The sequence below is a fragment of the Genypterus blacodes genome, unplaced genomic scaffold, assembly GCF_046128005.1.
Source record: "Genypterus blacodes isolate CSIRO-AG114 ecotype Tasmania unplaced genomic scaffold, CSIRO-AGI_Gbla_v1 ptg000139l_1, whole genome shotgun sequence".
In the NCBI taxonomy this organism is placed as follows: domain Eukaryota; kingdom Metazoa; phylum Chordata; class Actinopteri; order Ophidiiformes; family Ophidiidae; genus Genypterus; species Genypterus blacodes.
The window spans coordinates 333,956-351,579 of NW_027466941.1; the positions used below are offsets into that span (position 1 = coordinate 333,956).

The following is a 17,624-nucleotide window of genomic DNA, read 5'->3' on the forward strand; positions in this document are numbered from 1 at the left end:
AAAGCAACGATTGTCCCGAGTTCAGCGTCTTCTTTCACAGGAGTCATGAGTGACGTCACCGACATTTGTGGTACATTGTCATTCACGTCAGTTATCTCTATCAATAACTTAGTGTGAGCTGTACGAGGAGGAGTGCCCTGATCCACAGCTTGAACTCTAACTTCATATGCAGGCGTGTCTTCACAATCTAGTGTACCTTTAACTGTTATTTCTCCTGTTTCAGAGTTAATATTGAACATTGCCGATGGATCGATATTCCCTCGTTTGACAAATGAATACGCGAGTTTTCTATTCATACCCTCGTCTAAATCGGTAGCGTTTAATTTTATTATGGGTGTTCCAGGAGAAGTGTTTTCTTTGACGCTCACTTTATAAAGAGATTGACTGAATGTTGGTGTATTATCGTTTACATCTAACACATTAACAGTTAACTGTAGCGTTCCTGATCGAGCAGGCTTCCCCCCATCTACAGCGGTCAGAATCAGCGTAATTACCGGCTGTTTCTCTCGGTCTAAAGGTTTCTGCAGCACTAAGTCAGAAGACACACTGTGTTCTCCACCGCTTTGTACATCAAGCGAGAAATGGTCGTTTTGACTAAGTTTGTAGTTTCTGACCGAATTACTGCCAATGTCTGCATCTACTGCTGCTGGAAGCAGATATCGCTCCCCAGGAGACAATGACTCGGATATATTAAAAGAATAATACTCTTCAATGAAAGCGGGCGAATTATCATTTACATCTAACACACTGACCTCGATGCGGTGCACATTCATTGGATTACTCAAAACAGCCTGTATATTCATGGAGCATTTTACCGTGTTAGGACAAAGCTCCTCCCGGTCTATTCTCTCGTCAACAAAGATGTTTCCGGTGCGCAAATTCACGTCAAAATATTTCTTGCTGTAACTGGACACAATGCGTAGATCCCGAGCCTCTAGTTCCTGTACATTGAGGTTCAGATCCTTTGCGATATTTCCCACTACGGTGCCTTTGTTCGCCTCCTCGGAAACGGAGTAAAACAGCTGAGCGGAAGAGCAGTCACAAAGACAAAGCACAGCCAAGATAGGAATCCACACATATTCCCATTGTCGTCGAACACCCATCACTGAACAATAAACACTGAATCCAGCGTATCATTTATAGAGAAAATACTCCAGATGCAGCCGTCAAATATTCCAGATTAGCTCCAGGCCTTCTCACCAAAGCACAATCACACTGTTTCTGTTCAACCCACTCCAGCTGATGACGGTTTATGTTCGCTCACGCAGGGAGGAGTTTAAGGCAGACAGGAACGTTCATGCTTATGGTCTCGAGTGCCATCGTGTGGTCAGTACACATACCAGGAAATCATGAAGGAAATATGCAATGTGCTGAGAAACACATTCATGTGTACACATTTTGGAAAATAATCAACTTTAAATGACTTAATTTTTTAAAATTAAAACACTGGATGCTATAGTGCAAGATGATAACAACCCAAATGTTGTATTCAACCCTCAGCTCATGTGTCAGGCTACAAAAACTAGGTTCAGCACCACGGACAGCGCGATTTCAACATAGACTGAAAACGATCACACAGTACCAGACACTGCCACATTGCTGTTAAAGCTATACAGGTTGAACCTTTAAATAGCCAAAAGGAAAAGCCATAGACAAAACACAACATATGAAAAATATATAGCAATAAGAAAATACGAGTGAATCCAACTACAATAGGTCTGCCATTACATTTAGCAGTGACAGCTAGGCACCCTGATATGATAGTCCTATTCTCTATACCTGACAAATAGATTTCTTCGAATAGAGAAGTTTCGTCAAAAGGAAACAGCAGTAGAGTTAAGGGGTACACGATGTTGAGCTTTAAACTAAATCATCACACAGAAATACTCTTATAGCTGTAAATGTGTGACAATCAAATGAATAGGATTGTTTAACAACAAGCATCCATCATCAGCCACAATCTGTTTTCAGGTGAAACAAAACTCACCTTCTCTGTGGTTGGTAAAGTCTGAGTCCTGGAAAAAGTGTCTCCTCCATTGATACTGATCAGTTCTCCATCTACAGGCGGAAACGGCGCTGGGAAAACTACTACGTCACTCTTCAGCGTGTCTGAGCTGAAACACACGTCATACTGCTGAGTAGCATTGGAGTAAGACCAGCTCCCGTCAGGGTGGGTGGTGATCATTGGGGCGCTGTACCTGCTGAAACTGCTGTCTGTCCTGTGGCATTTCACAGCTATGAGACTGATCAGGCTCAGCAGAAAGATCGCTGACACCGACACAATGGCGATCAGCAGATACAGGTTTAAATCAGAGAAGCTCTCCTCCTTCATTGGCACATGTCTGAACTGAGTCTGGATGTCAGCTGTGCTCTCAACCACCACCATATCAATAGACACAGTAGCTGACAGGGAGGGTTCTCCATTATCACACACCAACACCACCAACGGGTGAGTCTTCAGGTCATTGTCACTCATTCGCCTCTTAGTCCTGATTTCCCCGGTGCTGGTTCCGATCCGGAACAGGTTGGTTCCTTTGGGCTCAGACAGGTGATAAGCCAGCAGAGCATTGTAGCCAGAGTCTGCGTCTACAGCCCTGATCTTTGCCACAAAGTATCCCGCTTCAGCAGAGTAGGGAATGTTCTCACTGTTCACGGAGCCGTGCTCAGAATAAGGAGCAAGAATCACAGGATTGTTGTCATTTTCATCCAGGATGAAAACGTTCACAGTCACGTTGCTGCTGAGAGGAGGAACACCAGAGTCTGTGGCCTGAACTTTAAACTGGATGGATTGTATCTCCTCGTAGTTAAATGACTGCAGACTGATTATATCTCCAGTATCTGAGTTGATGTTCACCATTGATGAAACTGGAATATTTCTTGGAGAACTATTTAATAACGAATAGGCTAAATTTGCATTTTCACCTGAATCAGGATCAGATGCTTTTATTGTGGAAATAACGGAACCTACTGGGCTGTTCTCTTTCACATAAACATTAACGACGCGCTCTATAAATCGAGGAGCGTTATCATTGACATCAGAAACGTGAACAGTAATGACTCTGACGCTGGACAGAGGAGGACTTCCTTCATCTGTGGCTGTAATAGTCACATTGTAAACAGGAGAACTTTCTCTGTCTAACGGTCCATCAACTACTAATGAATAATCATTTTTATAGTTAGACGTTAGTTTAAAGGGAACAGATCCCAAAACCTTACAGTTTGCTAAGCCATTCTTTCCTCCATCTTTATCACTCACGGATATTAAAGCAACGATTGTACCGAGTTCAGCATCTTCTTTCACAGGGGTCATGAGTGACGTTACTGATATTTCTGGGGCATTGTCGTTCATATCAACTATTTCAATTAGTAATTTTGTGTTGCCACTACGAGGAGAATGACCTTGGTCTGTAGCTTGTACCCGAATTTCATAAGCAGGTGTGTCTTCATAGTCTAACATGCCTTTAAGTATAATTTCTCCGCTTTCAGCATCAATATTGAATATTGCCGATGGATCAGTATTGCCTCGTTTCACAAAGGAGTACAGGAGTTTACTGTTCATACCCTCGTCTAAATCCGTTGCGTTTAACTTTATTATTCGTGAACCAGGAGAAGCGTTTTCTTTGACGCTTAATTTGTAAAGAGATTTACTGAATGATGGTGCATTATCATTCGCATCTAAAACGTTAACCGTTAACTGCAGCGTTCCTGATCTCGCAGGTTTGCCTCCATCTACAGCGGTCAGAATCAGCGTAATTACAGGCTGTTTCTCTCGGTCTAAAGATTTTTGCAGCACTAAGTCAGCAGACACGCTGTGTTCTCCACCGCTCTGTACATCAAGGGAGAAATGATCATTCTGGTTCAGTTTGTAGTTTTTCACCGAATTACTGCCGATGTCTGGATCTACTGCTGCTGGGAGCAGATATCGCTCCCCTGGAAACAATGATTCGGAGATATTAAAAGAATAAGACTCTTCAATGAAAGCGGGCGAATTATCATTTACATCTAACACACTGACCTCGATGCGGTGCACATTCATGGGATTACTTAAAACAGCCTGTATATTCATGGAGCATTTTACCGTGTTAGGACAAAGCTCCTCCCGGTCTATTCTCTCGTTAACAAAGATGTTGCCTGTGCGCAAATTCACGTCAAAATATTTTTTGCTGTAACTGGACACAATGCGTAGATCCCGAGCCTCTAGTTCCTGTACATTGAGGTTCAGATCCTTTGCGATATTTCCCACTACGGTGCCTTTGTTCGCCTCCTCGGAAACGGAGTAAGACAGCTGAGCGGAAGAGCAGTCACAAAGACAAAGCACAGCCAAGATAGGAATCCACACATATTCCCTTTGTCGTCGAAAACCCATCACTGAACAATAAACACTGAATCCAGCGTATCATTTATAGAGAAAATACTCCAGATGCAGCCGTCAAATATTCCAGATTAGCTCCAGGCCTTCTCACCAAAGCACCATCACACTGTTTCTGTTCAACCCACTACAGCTGATGACGGTTTATGTTCGCTCACGCAGGGAGGAGTTAAAGGCAGACTGGAACATTCATGCTTATGGTCTCGAGTGCCATCGTGTGGTCACAACACATACCAGGAAATCATAGAGGAAATTTGCAATGTGCGGAGAAACACACTCATGTGTACAAATTTGGCGAAATTATCGTCTATAAATTTGTAAACTGTTTAAAAATCAAACACTGAATATTATTGTGCAAGATGATTACAACACAATTGTTGTATATAACCCTCAGCTCATGTGTCAGGCTGCGAAAACTAGGTTCAGAACCACGGACAGCGCGATTTCAACATAGACTGAAAACGATCTACTGCTGCACACACTAGCAGACACTGCCACATTCCTGTTAAAGCTATACAGGTTAAACATTTAAAAAGCCAAAATGAATAGCCATAGACAAAACCAAACATTTTGCAATAAGTATATATGACTGAATCCAACAACAACAGGTCTGCCATTACATTTTGCAGCGGCAGCTAGGCACCCTGATATGATAGTCCTATTCTCTAAACCTGACAAATAGATTTCTTCTTTTTTAAAAAAGGTTTCATCAAAAGGAACAGCAATAGAGGTAAAGTCTACACAATGTTCATCTTAAAATATATCATCATGAAGAAATAATCTCATTATCTGTAAATGACTGTCAATGAAAATAATTGGATTGTTGCAAACTATAAGCATTCATCATCAGGCACAATCTTTTTCAAGGTGAAAAACAACTGACCTTCTCTGTGGTTGGTAAAGTCTGAGTCCTGGAAAAAGTGTCTCCTCCATTAATACTGATCAGTTCTCCATCTACAGGCGGAAACGGCGCTGGGAAAACTACTACGTCACTCTTCAGCGTGTCTGAGCTGAAACAAACGTCATACTGCTGAGTAGCATTGGAGTAAGACCAGCTACCGTCAGGGTGGGTGGTGATCATTGGGGCGCTGTACCTGCTGAAACTGCTGTCTGTCCTGTGGCATTTCACAGCTATTAGACTGATCAGGCTCAGCAGAAAGATCGCTGACACCGACACAATGGCGATCAGCAGATACAGGTTTAAATCAGAGAAGCTCTCCTCCTTTATCGGCACATGTCTGAACTGAGTCTGGATGTCAGCTGTGCTCTCAACCACCACCATATCAATAGACACAGTAGCTGACAGAGAGGGTTCTCCATTATCACACACCAACACCACCAACGGGTGAGTCTTCAGGTCGTTGTCGCTCATTCGCCTCTTAGTCCTGATTTCCCCGGTGCTGGTTCCGATCCGGAACAGGTTGGTTCCTTTGGGCTCAGACAGGTGATAAGCCAGCAGAGCATTGTAGCCAGAGTCTGCGTCTACAGCCCTGATCTTTGCCACAAAGTATCCTGCTTCAGCAGAGTAGGGAATGTTCTCACTGTTCACGGAGCCGTGCTCAGAATAAGGAGCAAGAATCACAGGATTGTTGTCATTTTCATCCAGGATGAAAACGTTCACAGTCACGTTGCTGCTGAGAGGAGGAACACCAGAGTCTGTGGCCTGAACTTTGAACTGGATGGTTGTTATCTCCTCGTAGTTAAAAGACTGCAGACTGATTATATCTCCAGTCTCTGAGTTGATGTTCACCATTGATGAAACTGGAATATTTCTTGGAGAACTATTTAATAACGAATAGGCTAAATGGGCATTTTCACCTGAATCAGGATCAGATGCTTTTATTGTGGAAATAACGGAACCTACTGGGCTGTTCTCTTTCACATAAACATTAACGACGCGCTCTATAAATCGAGGTGCATTATCATTGACATCAGAAACGTGAACCGTAATAACACTGACGCTAGACAGAGGAGGACGTCCTTCATCTGTGGCTGTAATAGTCACATTGTAAACAGGAGAACTTTCTCTGTCTAACGGTCCATCAACTACTAATGAATAATCATTTTTATAGTTAGACGTCAGTTTGAAGGGAACAGATCCCAAAACCTTACAGTTTGTTATGCCATTATTTCCTCCATCCTTATCACTCACACTGAGTAAAGCAACGATTGTCCCTAGTTCGGCGTCTTCTTTTACAGGGGTCATGAGTGACGTCACAGATATTTGTGGTAAATTGTCATTCACGTCAGTTATGTCAATCAATAATTTAGTGTAAGCTTTGCGAGGATGAGTGCCCTGATCCACAGCTTGAACTCTTATTTCATATGCAGGCGTGTCTTCATAATCCAGTGCACCCTTAACTGTAACTTCTCCTGTTTCAGAGTTTATATTAAATATTGCCGATGGATCTATATTGCCTCGTTTAACAAACGAGTAGTGGAGTTTACTGTTCATTCCCTCGTCTAAATCTGTTGCGTTAAACTTTATTATGGGTGTTGCAGGAGAAGCATTTTCTTTGACAAGGACTTTGTAAAGCGATTTACTGAATGTCGGCGGATTATCGTTTACATCTAAAACGTTTACAGTTAACTGCAGCGTTCCTGATCTCGCAGGTTTGCCTCCATCTACAGCCGTCAGAATCAGCGTGATTACCGGCTGTTTCTCTCGGTCTAAAGATTTCTGCAGCAGTAAATCGGCAGACACACCGTGTTCTCCACCGCTTTGTACATCAAGCGAGAAATGGTCGTTTTGACTCAGCTTGTAGCTTTTGACCGAATTACTGCCGATGTCTGGATCTACTGCTGCTGGAAGCAGATATCGCTCCCCCGCAGACAATGACTCGGAGATATTAAAAGAATAAGACTCTTCTATGAAAGCGGGCGAATTATCATTTACATCTAACACACTGACCTCGATGCGGTGCACATTCATTGGATTACTCAAAACAGCCTGTATATTCATGGAGCATTTTACCGTGTTAGGACAAAGCTCCTCCCGGTCTATTCTCTCGTCAACAAAGATGTTTCCGGTGCGCAAATTCACGTCAAAATATTTCTTGCTGTAACTGGACACAATGCGTAGATCCCGAGCCTCTAGTTCCTGCACATTGAGGTTCAGATCCTTTGCGATATTTCCCACTACGGTGCCTTTGTTCGCCTCTTCGGAAACGGAGTAAGACAGCTGAGCGGAAGAGCAGTCACAAAGACAAAGCACAGCCAAGATAGGAATCCACACATATTCCCTTTGTTGTAGAACACCCATCACTGAGCAATAAACACTGAATCCAGCGTATCATTTATAGAGAAAATACTCCAGATGCAGCCGTCAAATATTCCAGTTTAGCTCCAGGCCTTCTCACCAAAGCACTATCACACTGTTTCTGTTCAACCCACTACAGCTGATGACGGTTTATGTTCGCTCACGCAGGGAGGAGTTAAAGGCAGACTGGAACATTTATGCTTATGGTCTCGAGTGCCATCGTGTGGTCAGAACATATACCAGGAAATCATCGAGGAAATGTGCAATGTCCGGAGAAACACATTCATGTGTACAAATTTGGCAAAATAATCGTCTATAAATTTGTAAACTGTTTGAAAATCAAACACTGAATATTATTGTGCAAGATGATTAAAACACAATTGTTGTATTTAACCCTCAGCTCATGTGTCAGGCTGCGAAAACTAGGTTCAGAACCACGGACAGCGCGATTTCAACATAGACTGAAAACGATCACACTAGCAGACACTGCCACATTCCTGTTAAAGCTAAAAAAGGTTAAACATTTAAAAAGCCAAAAAGAATAGCCATTGACAAAACTAAACATATAGTAATCAGGATATATGACTGAATCCAACTACAACAGGTCTGCCATTACATTTTGAAGCGGCAGCTACGCACCCCGATATGATAGTCCTATTCTCTAAACCTGACAAACAGATTTCTTCTTTAAAAAAAAGGTTTTATCAAAAGGCAACAGCAGTAGAGGTAAAGTCTACACAATGTTCATCTTGAAATATATCATCATGAAGAAATAATCTCATTATCTGTAAATGACTGTCAATGAAAATAATTGGATTGTTGCAAACTATAAGCATTCATCATCAGGCACAATCTTTTTCAAGGTGAAAAACAACTGACCTTCTCTGTGGTTGGTAAAGTCTGAGTCCTGGTAAAAGTGTCTCCTCCATTAATACTGATCAGTTCTCCATCTACAGGCGGAAACGGCGCTGGGAAAACTACTACATCACTCTTCAGCGTGTCTGAGCTGAAACACACGTCATACTGCTGAGTAGCATTGGAGTAAGACCAGCTCCCGTCAGGGTGGGTGGTGATCATTGGGGCGCTGTACCTGCTGAAACTGCTGTCTGTCCTGTGGCATTTCACAGCTATGAGACTGATCAGGCTCAGCAGAAAGATCGCTGACACAGACACAATGGCGATCAGCAGATACAGGTTTAAATCAGAGAAGCTCTCCTCCTTTGTCGGCACATGTCTGAACTGAGTCTGGATGTCAGCTGTGCTCTCAACCACCACCATATCAATAGACACAGTAGCTGACAGGGAGGGTTCTCCATTATCACACACCAACACCACCAACGGGTGAGTCTTCAGGTCGTTGTCACTCATACGCCTCTTAGTCCTGATTTCTCCGGTGCTGGTTCCAATCCGGAACAGGTTGGTTCCTTTGGGCTCAGACAGGTGATAAGCCAGCAGAGCATTGTAGCCAGAGTCTGCGTCTACAGCCCTGATCTTTGCCACAAAGTATCCCGCTTCAGCAGAGTAGGGAATGTTCTCACTGTTCACGGAGCCGTGCTCAGAATAAGGAGCAAGAATCACAGGATTGTTGTCATTTTCATCCAGGATGAAAACGTTCACAGTCACGTTGCTGCTGAGAGGAGGAACACCAGAGTCTGTGGCCTGAACTTTGAACTGGAAGGTTTTTATCTCCTCGTAGTTGAAAGACTGCAGACTGATTATATCTCCAGTATCTGAGTTGATGTTCACCATTGATGAAACTGGAATATTTCTTGGAGAATTATTTAATAATGAATAGGCCAGATGTGCATTTTCACCTGAATCAGGATCAGATGCTTTTATTGTGGAAATAACGGAACCTACTGGGCTGTTCTCTTTCACATACACATTAACGACGCGCTCTATAAATCGAGGAGCGTTATCATTGACATCAGAAACGTGAACCGTAATAACACTGACGCTGGACAGAGGAGGACTTCCTTCATCTGTGGCTGTAATAGTCACATTGTAAACAGGAGAACTTTCTCTGTCTAACGGTCCATCAACTACTAATGAATAATCATTTTTATAGTTAGACGTTAGTTTAAATGGAACAGATCCCAGAACCTTACAGTTTGTTATGCCGTTTTTTCCTCCATCGTTGTCATTCACTGTGATTAAAGCAACGATGGACCCGAGTTCGGCGTCTTCTTTTACAGGGGTCATTAGTGACGTCACTGATATATCTGGGGCATTGTCATTCATGTCAATTACCTCTATGAGTAATTTAGAGTGGGCTATACGAGGAGGAGTGCCTTGATCTTTAGCTTGAACTCTAATCTCATAAACAGGTGTGTCTTCATAATCTAATGTACCTTTAAGGGTAATTTCCCCGCTTCCAAAATTAATATTGAACATTGCCGATGGATCAATATTGCCTCGTTTGACAAAGGAGTACAGGAGTTTACTGTTCATACCCTCATCTAAATCTGTTGCGTTTAACTTTATTATCCGTGATCCAGGAGAAGCGTTTTCTCTGACGCTCACTTTATAAAGGGATTTACTGAATGATGGTGCATTATCATTAGCATCGATAACGTTAACAGTTAACTGCAGCGTTCCTGATCGAGGAGGTTTGCCTCCATCCACAGCGGTAAGAATCAGCGTGATTACCGGCTGTTTCTCTCGGTCTAAAGGTTTCTGCAGCACTAACTCAGCAGACACACTGTGTTCATCACCGCTTTGTAAATCAAGGGAGAAATGGTCGTTTTGACTCAGCTTGTAGCTCTTTACTGAGTTCATACCGATGTCTGGATCTACTGCTGCTGGAAGCAGATATCGCTCCCCCGGAGGCAATGATTCGGATATATTAAAAGAATAAGACTCTTCAATGAAAGCGGGCGAATTATCATTTACATCTAACACACTGACCTCGATGCGGTGCACATTCATTGGATTACTTAAAACAGCCTGTATATTCATGGAGCATTTTACCGTGTTAGGACAAAGCTCCTCCCGGTCTATTCTCTCGTTAACAAAGATGTTTCCGGTGCGCAAATTCACGTCAAAATATTTCTTGCTGTAACTGGACACAATGCGTAGATCCCGAGCCTCTAGTTCCTGCACATTGAGGTTCAGATCCTTTGCGATATTTCCCACTACGGTGCCTTTGTTCACCTCCTCGGAAACGGAGTAAGACAGCTGAGCGGAAGAGCAGTCACAAAGACAAAGCACAGCCAAGATAGGAATCCACACATATTCCCTTTGTCGTCGAACACCCATCACTGAGCAATAAACACTGAATCCAGCGTATCATTTATAGAGAAAATACTCCAGATGCAGCCGTCAAATATTCCAGATTAGCTCCAAGACTTCTCACCAAAGCACCATCACACTGTTTCTGTTCAACCCACTACAGCTGATGACGGTTTATGTTCGCTCACGCAGGGAGGAGTTAAAGGCAGACTGGACCGTTCTTACTTATGGTCTCGAGTGCCATCGTGTGGTCAGTACACACACCAAGAAACATGTATAGGAAATATGCAATAACCTGAGAAACACATTTATGCCTAGATATTTTGTTGAGTGATCGACTTTAACAATAGATCAATAAAAACAAGCTTCGGATTAGATCGTCAACATATTTTGCTGAACAAAGGGCGCATTAGAATGTATCATTGAACAGACTGAGGACACGGATTTGGTCAAAAATTAAACGCAAACGACATGAAAACAGAAAGTCACGGAGCGCTAACGTTAAGGGCTGCATAAACTCAGTTCAGCACCACGGACAGTGCTTCTTCTGCACAGGCTAGTGATTATCTCAGATTCTAATACCTTGCAGGGAATCATAAAAAAGGTTTGCTCTCTGGAAAGCCATAATGGATATCATATGGGACTTAGAATTGCAACAGTCCTGTCATAGCAAAAGGCTGAACCAGCCAAATACACTTATTTGATGGCAGCAATTCTCATCAACTACCAACAGTGATGCTCTTCCCATTGCTATCCTACCAGCGTCATGATAAATAACACTTACATTATTGTATGTGAATTCTGTACAATTTAAAAGATGTACATCAATTCGCCGACATCAAAAGGAAATCTTTGCAAGTCAATACAATTGGAAATGTTGCACAACGTAAGCATTCATCCTCAGCCACAATCTATGTTCAGGTTAGAAACAAAACTCACCTTATCTGTGCTGGGTAATGTCTGAGTCCTGGTAAAAGTGTCTCCTCCATTAATACTGATCAGTTCTCCATCTACAGGCGGAAACGGCGCTGGGAAAACTACTACGTCACTCTTCAGCGTGTCTGAGCTGAAACACACGTCATACTGCTGAGTAGCATTGGAGTAAGACCAGCTACCGTCAGGGTGGGTGGTGATCATTGGGGCGCTGTACCTGCTGAAACTGCTGTCTGTCCTGTGGCATTTCACTGCTATGAGACTGATCAGGCTCAGCAGAAAGATCGCTGACACGGACACAATGGCGATCAGCAGATACAGGTTTAAATCAGAGAAGCTCTCCTCCTTTATCGGCACATGTCTGAACTGAGTCTGGATGTCAGCTGTGCTCTCAACCACCACCATATCAATAGACACAGTAGCTGACAGGGAGGGTTCTCCATTATCACACACCAACACCACCAACGGGTGAGTCTTCAGGTCGTTGTCACTCATTCGCCTCTTAGTCCTGATTTCCCCAGTGCTGGTTCCGATCCGGAACAGGTTGGTTCCTTTGGGCTCAGTCAGGTGATAAGCCAGCAGAGCATTGTAGCCAGAGTCTGCGTCTACAGCCCTGATCTTTGCCACAAAGTATCCCGCTTCAGCAGAGTAGGGAATGTTCTCACTGTTCACAGAGCCGTGCTCAGAATAAGGAGCAAGAATCACAGGATTGTTGTCATTTTCATCCAGGATGAAAACGTTCACAGTCACGTTGCTGCTGAGAGGAGGAACACCAGAGTCTGTGGCCTGAACTTTAAACTGGAAGGTTTTCATCTCCTCAAAGTTAAATGACTGTAGAGTGACTATATCTCCAGTCTCTGAGTTCACAGTTACCATGGCACCTATCTGTGAATAGTTATTTATTAAGTCGTACCTTCCTTTTGCGTTTTCATTCACATCTGAATCAGAAGTCGACAGTGTGTGAATCGTAGCTCCAACAGGACTGTTCTCTTTGACATAGATATTAATAACAGCTTCTGAGAATTGGGGAGGATTGTCATTAACATCAGAGACATTAACAGTAATGACGCTTTTGCTCGACAGAGGCGGGCTGCCTTCGTCTGTAGCTGTGATTGACACATTATACTGTGAAAACGTCTCCCTGTCTAGAGGTCCGTCCACTACCAAAGAATAATAGTTTTTATAGTTAGACTTTAGTTTAAATGGGGATGAGCCTGTGAGTTTACAGTTTGTGAGGCCATTTTTGTCCCCGTCTTTATCTGTTACAGTTACCAGAGCAACAACTGTTCCTATTTCAGAGTCCTCTCTCAGGGGACTCATGAGTGATGATACCGTTATTTCAGGAGAATTGTCATTTTCATCAATAACCTCTACTAAGACCTTACTATGCGCACTGCGTGGGGGAGTGCCTTTGTCTCGTGCTTGAACGCGAATATCATAAGCCTGGATTTCTTCATAATCAATATTGGCATTGACGATAATTTCACCAGTGTTTTCGTTCAGGGAAAACTTGTCATTAGGATTAAGGCGTCTCGTTCCGGTAAAAGAATAAACCAACTCACCGTTCACACCATCGTCTAAGTCAGTGGCACTCAGTGTTAACAATGCGGTGCCAATCGGAGCATTTTCAACTAATCTTACCTTATAGAGATTTTTACTGAACACAGGGGAATTGTCGTTTACGTCCAGTACATTGACTTTTATTTGTAATGTTCCAGATTTAGGAGGTTTTCCTCCGTCTACAGCCGTTAGCGTTAAATCAATAACAGCCTGTTTCTCTCGGTCTAAAGCTTTCTGTAGTATTAATTCAGCCGACCCAGTTTGGTCATCGACACCCTGAATATCTAATGAAAAATATTCATTTGGGCTCAATTTGTAAGACTTTAACGAATGTATCCCTATGTCCGCATCATGAGCTATAGGCAGTGGGTGTCTTTCTCCAATATAAGATGACTCGTACATATCAATCGTGGTTAATTCTTCTAGAAAAGACGGGAAATTGTCGTTAATATCAGTGATCACAACTTCAATTCGATGGATGGTGCGAGGGTTACTCAGTACAGCCTCTATATTTAAAGTGCATTTTACCGTGCTTGTGCAGAGCTCTTCTCGATCTATCCTTTCGTTAACCAAAAGAACTCCAGATTCCCGATTTACATCAAAATACCGTTTCCTATATCCTGAGTTAATCTGCAGACCCGTGGATTCCAGTTTTTGCACATTTAGGTTTAAATCCTTGGCAAGATTCCCCACGGCAGTGCCTTTGTCCACCTCTTCTGAAACGGAATAGGAAAGCTGAGCCACCGAGCAGCCGCTGAGACAAAGCAACGTCACAAACAGCCACCAGAAAAGATGCAATAGCTCCCAAACAGCCATCCTGCAAAATCAAAAGTGGCGAATCCAAGTTGTCCGTCTATTGGGGGATCCAAAAAACATCAAAATACGCTTTCATATATCCGCTCACGATGGGAATCTAACAATTCACGTTACGGCTCCGTTCGACTGCTCCCTGCTTTCACAAAGCACCAGCTGGTGACGTCTCTCGTATGGAGGGGGGTTTACAGATGGAACACAATATTTGATGTGGTCTCCAGCGACACCAAGTGTAACTTTGGCGTAAAGATCTACAACGCGAATAAATGTCCAGTATGCCCAGTACACTGCATCAAACAGCATCATATATGCAGAATCAAACACGATTTCCAGGCCAAATATACAAGATTGTGCAAAAAGTGAACAAGTGTGTAAATTGACTCTCAGTGAAGCTCCATCAACAAAACCCTGCACTAATGAAACATTTATATATTCTTTTAAATCGTTTGCCCTGGGATTTAGAGGTGCAGAAAAACAATTCTGGCCTTAAATATCATTTCACAAAACGTTCCAATCGTTTAAATAGAAATGTTAAAACCCTGATTAACAAACACTGAGGGGATGAACATTGGCTAATAACGGATTTTGCAACATTCCTTAAAGGTCATACACAAAGGCACAACTATTTGTCATTTTCGAGCATTTCTTTGTCTGCAAGAAATAGACTATAATAAACTATTAACTGTAGAACATGTTGAGCCCAAAATATCAAATCAAATGTAAAGTCCGTGCCTTTTCTGCTTTAACTATATTTCTCAAAATGATTTAAGCACAATGGGCAGCGTCAAACACTTTCTAAAACGAGATTTTCCACGTTAAAAAGCAAACTGTCCAACCGAAAAAAAATAAAACGTGTTAACTACAAACTCAACATAAACCTCTGCTGCAATGATGAGTAGTCTTAATGTCATTGTGCTCTTACCTTCTCTGTCGTTGGTAAAGTCTGAGTCCTGGTAAAAGTGTCTCCTCCATTAATACTGATCAGTTCTCCATCTACAGGCGGAAACGGCGCTGGGAAAACCACTACATCACTCTTCAGCGTGTCTGAGCTGAAACACACGTCATACTGCTGAGTAGCATTGGAGTAAGACCAGCTCCCGTCAGGGTGGGTGGTGATCATTGGGGCGCTGTACCTGCTGAAACTGCTGTCTGTCCTGTGGCATTTCACAGCTATGAGACTGATCAGGCTCAGCAGAAAGATCGCTGACACAGACACAATGGCGATCAGCAGATACAGGTTTAAATCAGAGAAGCTCTCCTCCTTTGTCGGCACATGTCTGAACTGAGTCTGGATGTCAGCTGTGCTCTCAACCACCACCATATCAATAGACACAGTAGCTGACAGGGAGGGTTCTCCATTATCACACACCAACACCACCAACGGGTGAGTCTTCAGGTCGTTGTCACTCATACGCCTCTTAGTCCTGATTTCTCCGGTGCTGGTTCCAATCCGGAACAGGTTGGTTCCTTTGGGCTCAGACAGGTGATAAGCCAGCAGAGCATTGTAGCCAGAGTCTGCGTCTACAGCCCTGATCTTTGCCACAAAGTATCCCGCTTCAGCAGAATAGGGAATGTTCTCACTGTTCACGGAGCCGTGCTCAGAATAAGGAGCAAGAATCACAGGATTGTTGTCATTTTCATCCAGGATGAAAACGTTCACAGTCACGTTGCTGCTGAGAGGAGGAACACCAGAGTCTGTCGCCTGAACTTTGAACTGGAAGGTTTTCATCTCCTCAAAGTTAAAAGACTGTAGAGTGATTATATCTCCAGTCTCGGAGTTGACAGTTACCATGGCACCTATCTGTGAATAGTTATTTATTAAGTTGTATCTTGCTTTTGCGTTTTCATTCACATCTGAATCAGAAGTCGACAGTGTGTGGATCGTAGCTCCAACAGGACTGTTCTCTCTGACATACATATTAATAACAGCTTCTGAGAATTGTGGAGGATTGTCATTAACATCAGAGACATTAACAGTAATGACGCTTTTGTTTGACCGAGGCGGGCTGCCTTCGTCTGTAGCTGTGATTGACACATTATACTGTGAAAACGTCTCCCTGTCTAGAGGTCCGTCCACTACCAAAGAATAATAGTTTTTATAGTTAGACTTTAGTTTAAATGGGGATGAGCCTGTGAGTTTACAGTTTGTGAGGCCATTTTTGTCCCCGTCTTTATCTGTTACAGTTACCAGAGCAACAACTGTACCTATTTCAGCGTCCTCTCTCAGGGGACTCATGAGTGATGATACCGTTATTTCAGGAGAATTGTCATTTTCATCAATAACTTCCACTAAGACCTTACTATGCGCACTGCGCGGAGGAGTGCCTTTGTCTCGTGCTTGAACACGAATCTCATAAGCTTGAATTTCCTCATAATCAATATTGCCTTTGACCGTCATTTCACCAGTGCTTTCGTCGAGGGAAAATGTTTCATATGGGTTTAAATGACCCCTTTCTGTAAAGGAGTATAAAAGATCACCATTGACACCATCGTCCAAGTCGGTAGCACTCAGTCTTGATATAATCATGCCAATCTGAGCATTTTCAACGACTTGTACCTTATAGAGAGATTTGCTGAATAGGGGCGAATTGTCGTTTACATCCAGAACATTCACTCTGATTTGTAATGTTCCTGATTTAGGAGGTTTTCCTCCATCTATAGCTGTTAGCGTTAAATCAATAATAGCCTGTTTTTCTCGGTCTAAAGCTTTCTGCAGTATTAATTCAGCCGACACACTTTGCTCGCCTACACCCTGTATATCCAAAGAAAAATGTTCATTTGGGCTCAATTTGTAGGTCTTTATTGAATTAATACCCACATCAGCGTCACGAGCTACTGGCAGTGGATGTCTCTCTCCAATATAAGAAGCCTCAGACATATCAATCGTATTTAATTCTTCCAGAAAAGACGGAACATTGTCGTTAATATCAGTGATCACAATTTCAATTCGATGGATGGTGCGAGGGTTACTCAGTACAGCCTCTATATTTAAAGAGCATTTTACCGTATTAGGGCAGAGCTCCTCTCGGTCTATCCTTTCGTTAACCAAAAGTACTCCAGTTTCCCGATTTACGTCAAAATACCGTTTCCTATATCCTGAGTTAATCTGCAGACCCGTGGATTCCAGTTTCTGCACATTTATGTTTAAATCCTTGGCAAGATTCCCCACGGCAGTGCCTTTGTCCACCTCTTCTGAAACGGAATAGGAAAGCTGAGCCACCGAGCAGCCGCTGAGACAAAGCAACGTCACAAACAACCACCAGAAAAGATGCAATAGCTCCCAAACAGCCATCCTGCAAAATCAAAAGTGGCGAATCCAAGTTATCCGTCTATTGAGGGATCCACACAACATCAAAATACGCTTTCATAAATCCGCTGACGATGGGAATCTAACCATTCACGTTACGACTCCGTTCGACTGCTCCCTGCTTTCACAAAGCACCAGCTGGTGACGTCTCT

The 17,624-nt window shown here is 42.9% G+C and overlaps 5 protein-coding genes across 5 annotated transcripts; all 5 read right to left on the minus strand.

Annotated features, from left to right (window-relative positions):
• Positions 1-427: 427 nt before the first annotated feature.
• On the minus strand, positions 428-4,439 carry LOC143011846 (protocadherin alpha-8-like). Its single transcript, XM_076164847.1, has 3 exons — positions 1,988-4,439; positions 816-1,022; positions 428-466 (listed from the first exon to the last, which is right to left on the minus strand). The coding sequence occupies exons 1-3, from the start codon at positions 4,364-4,366 to the stop codon at positions 428-430; spliced, it is 2,625 nt and encodes an 874-aa protein (XP_076020962.1). The 5' UTR covers positions 4,367-4,439.
• Positions 4,440-5,231: 792 nt separating this feature from the next.
• Positions 5,232-7,631, minus strand: LOC143011847 (protocadherin alpha-3-like). Its single transcript, XM_076164848.1, has one exon. It carries the CDS (start codon positions 7,629-7,631, stop codon positions 5,232-5,234), a length of 2,400 nt encoding a protein of 799 aa, XP_076020963.1.
• An 855-nt stretch (positions 7,632-8,486) lies between these two features.
• LOC143011848 (protocadherin alpha-13-like) lies at positions 8,487-10,959 on the minus strand. Its single transcript, XM_076164849.1, has one exon. The coding sequence runs from the start codon at positions 10,884-10,886 to the stop codon at positions 8,487-8,489; it is 2,400 nt and encodes a 799-aa protein (XP_076020964.1). The 5' UTR covers positions 10,887-10,959.
• Positions 10,960-11,759: 800 nt separating this feature from the next.
• Positions 11,760-14,168, minus strand: LOC143011849 (protocadherin alpha-3-like). Its single transcript, XM_076164850.1, has one exon. It carries the CDS (start codon positions 14,166-14,168, stop codon positions 11,760-11,762), a length of 2,409 nt encoding a protein of 802 aa, XP_076020965.1.
• A 904-nt stretch (positions 14,169-15,072) lies between these two features.
• Positions 15,073-17,477, minus strand: LOC143011850 (protocadherin alpha-3-like). Its single transcript, XM_076164851.1, has one exon. It carries the CDS (start codon positions 17,455-17,457, stop codon positions 15,073-15,075), a length of 2,385 nt encoding a protein of 794 aa, XP_076020966.1. The 5' UTR covers positions 17,458-17,477.
• Between the last annotated feature and the right edge of the window lie 147 nt (positions 17,478-17,624).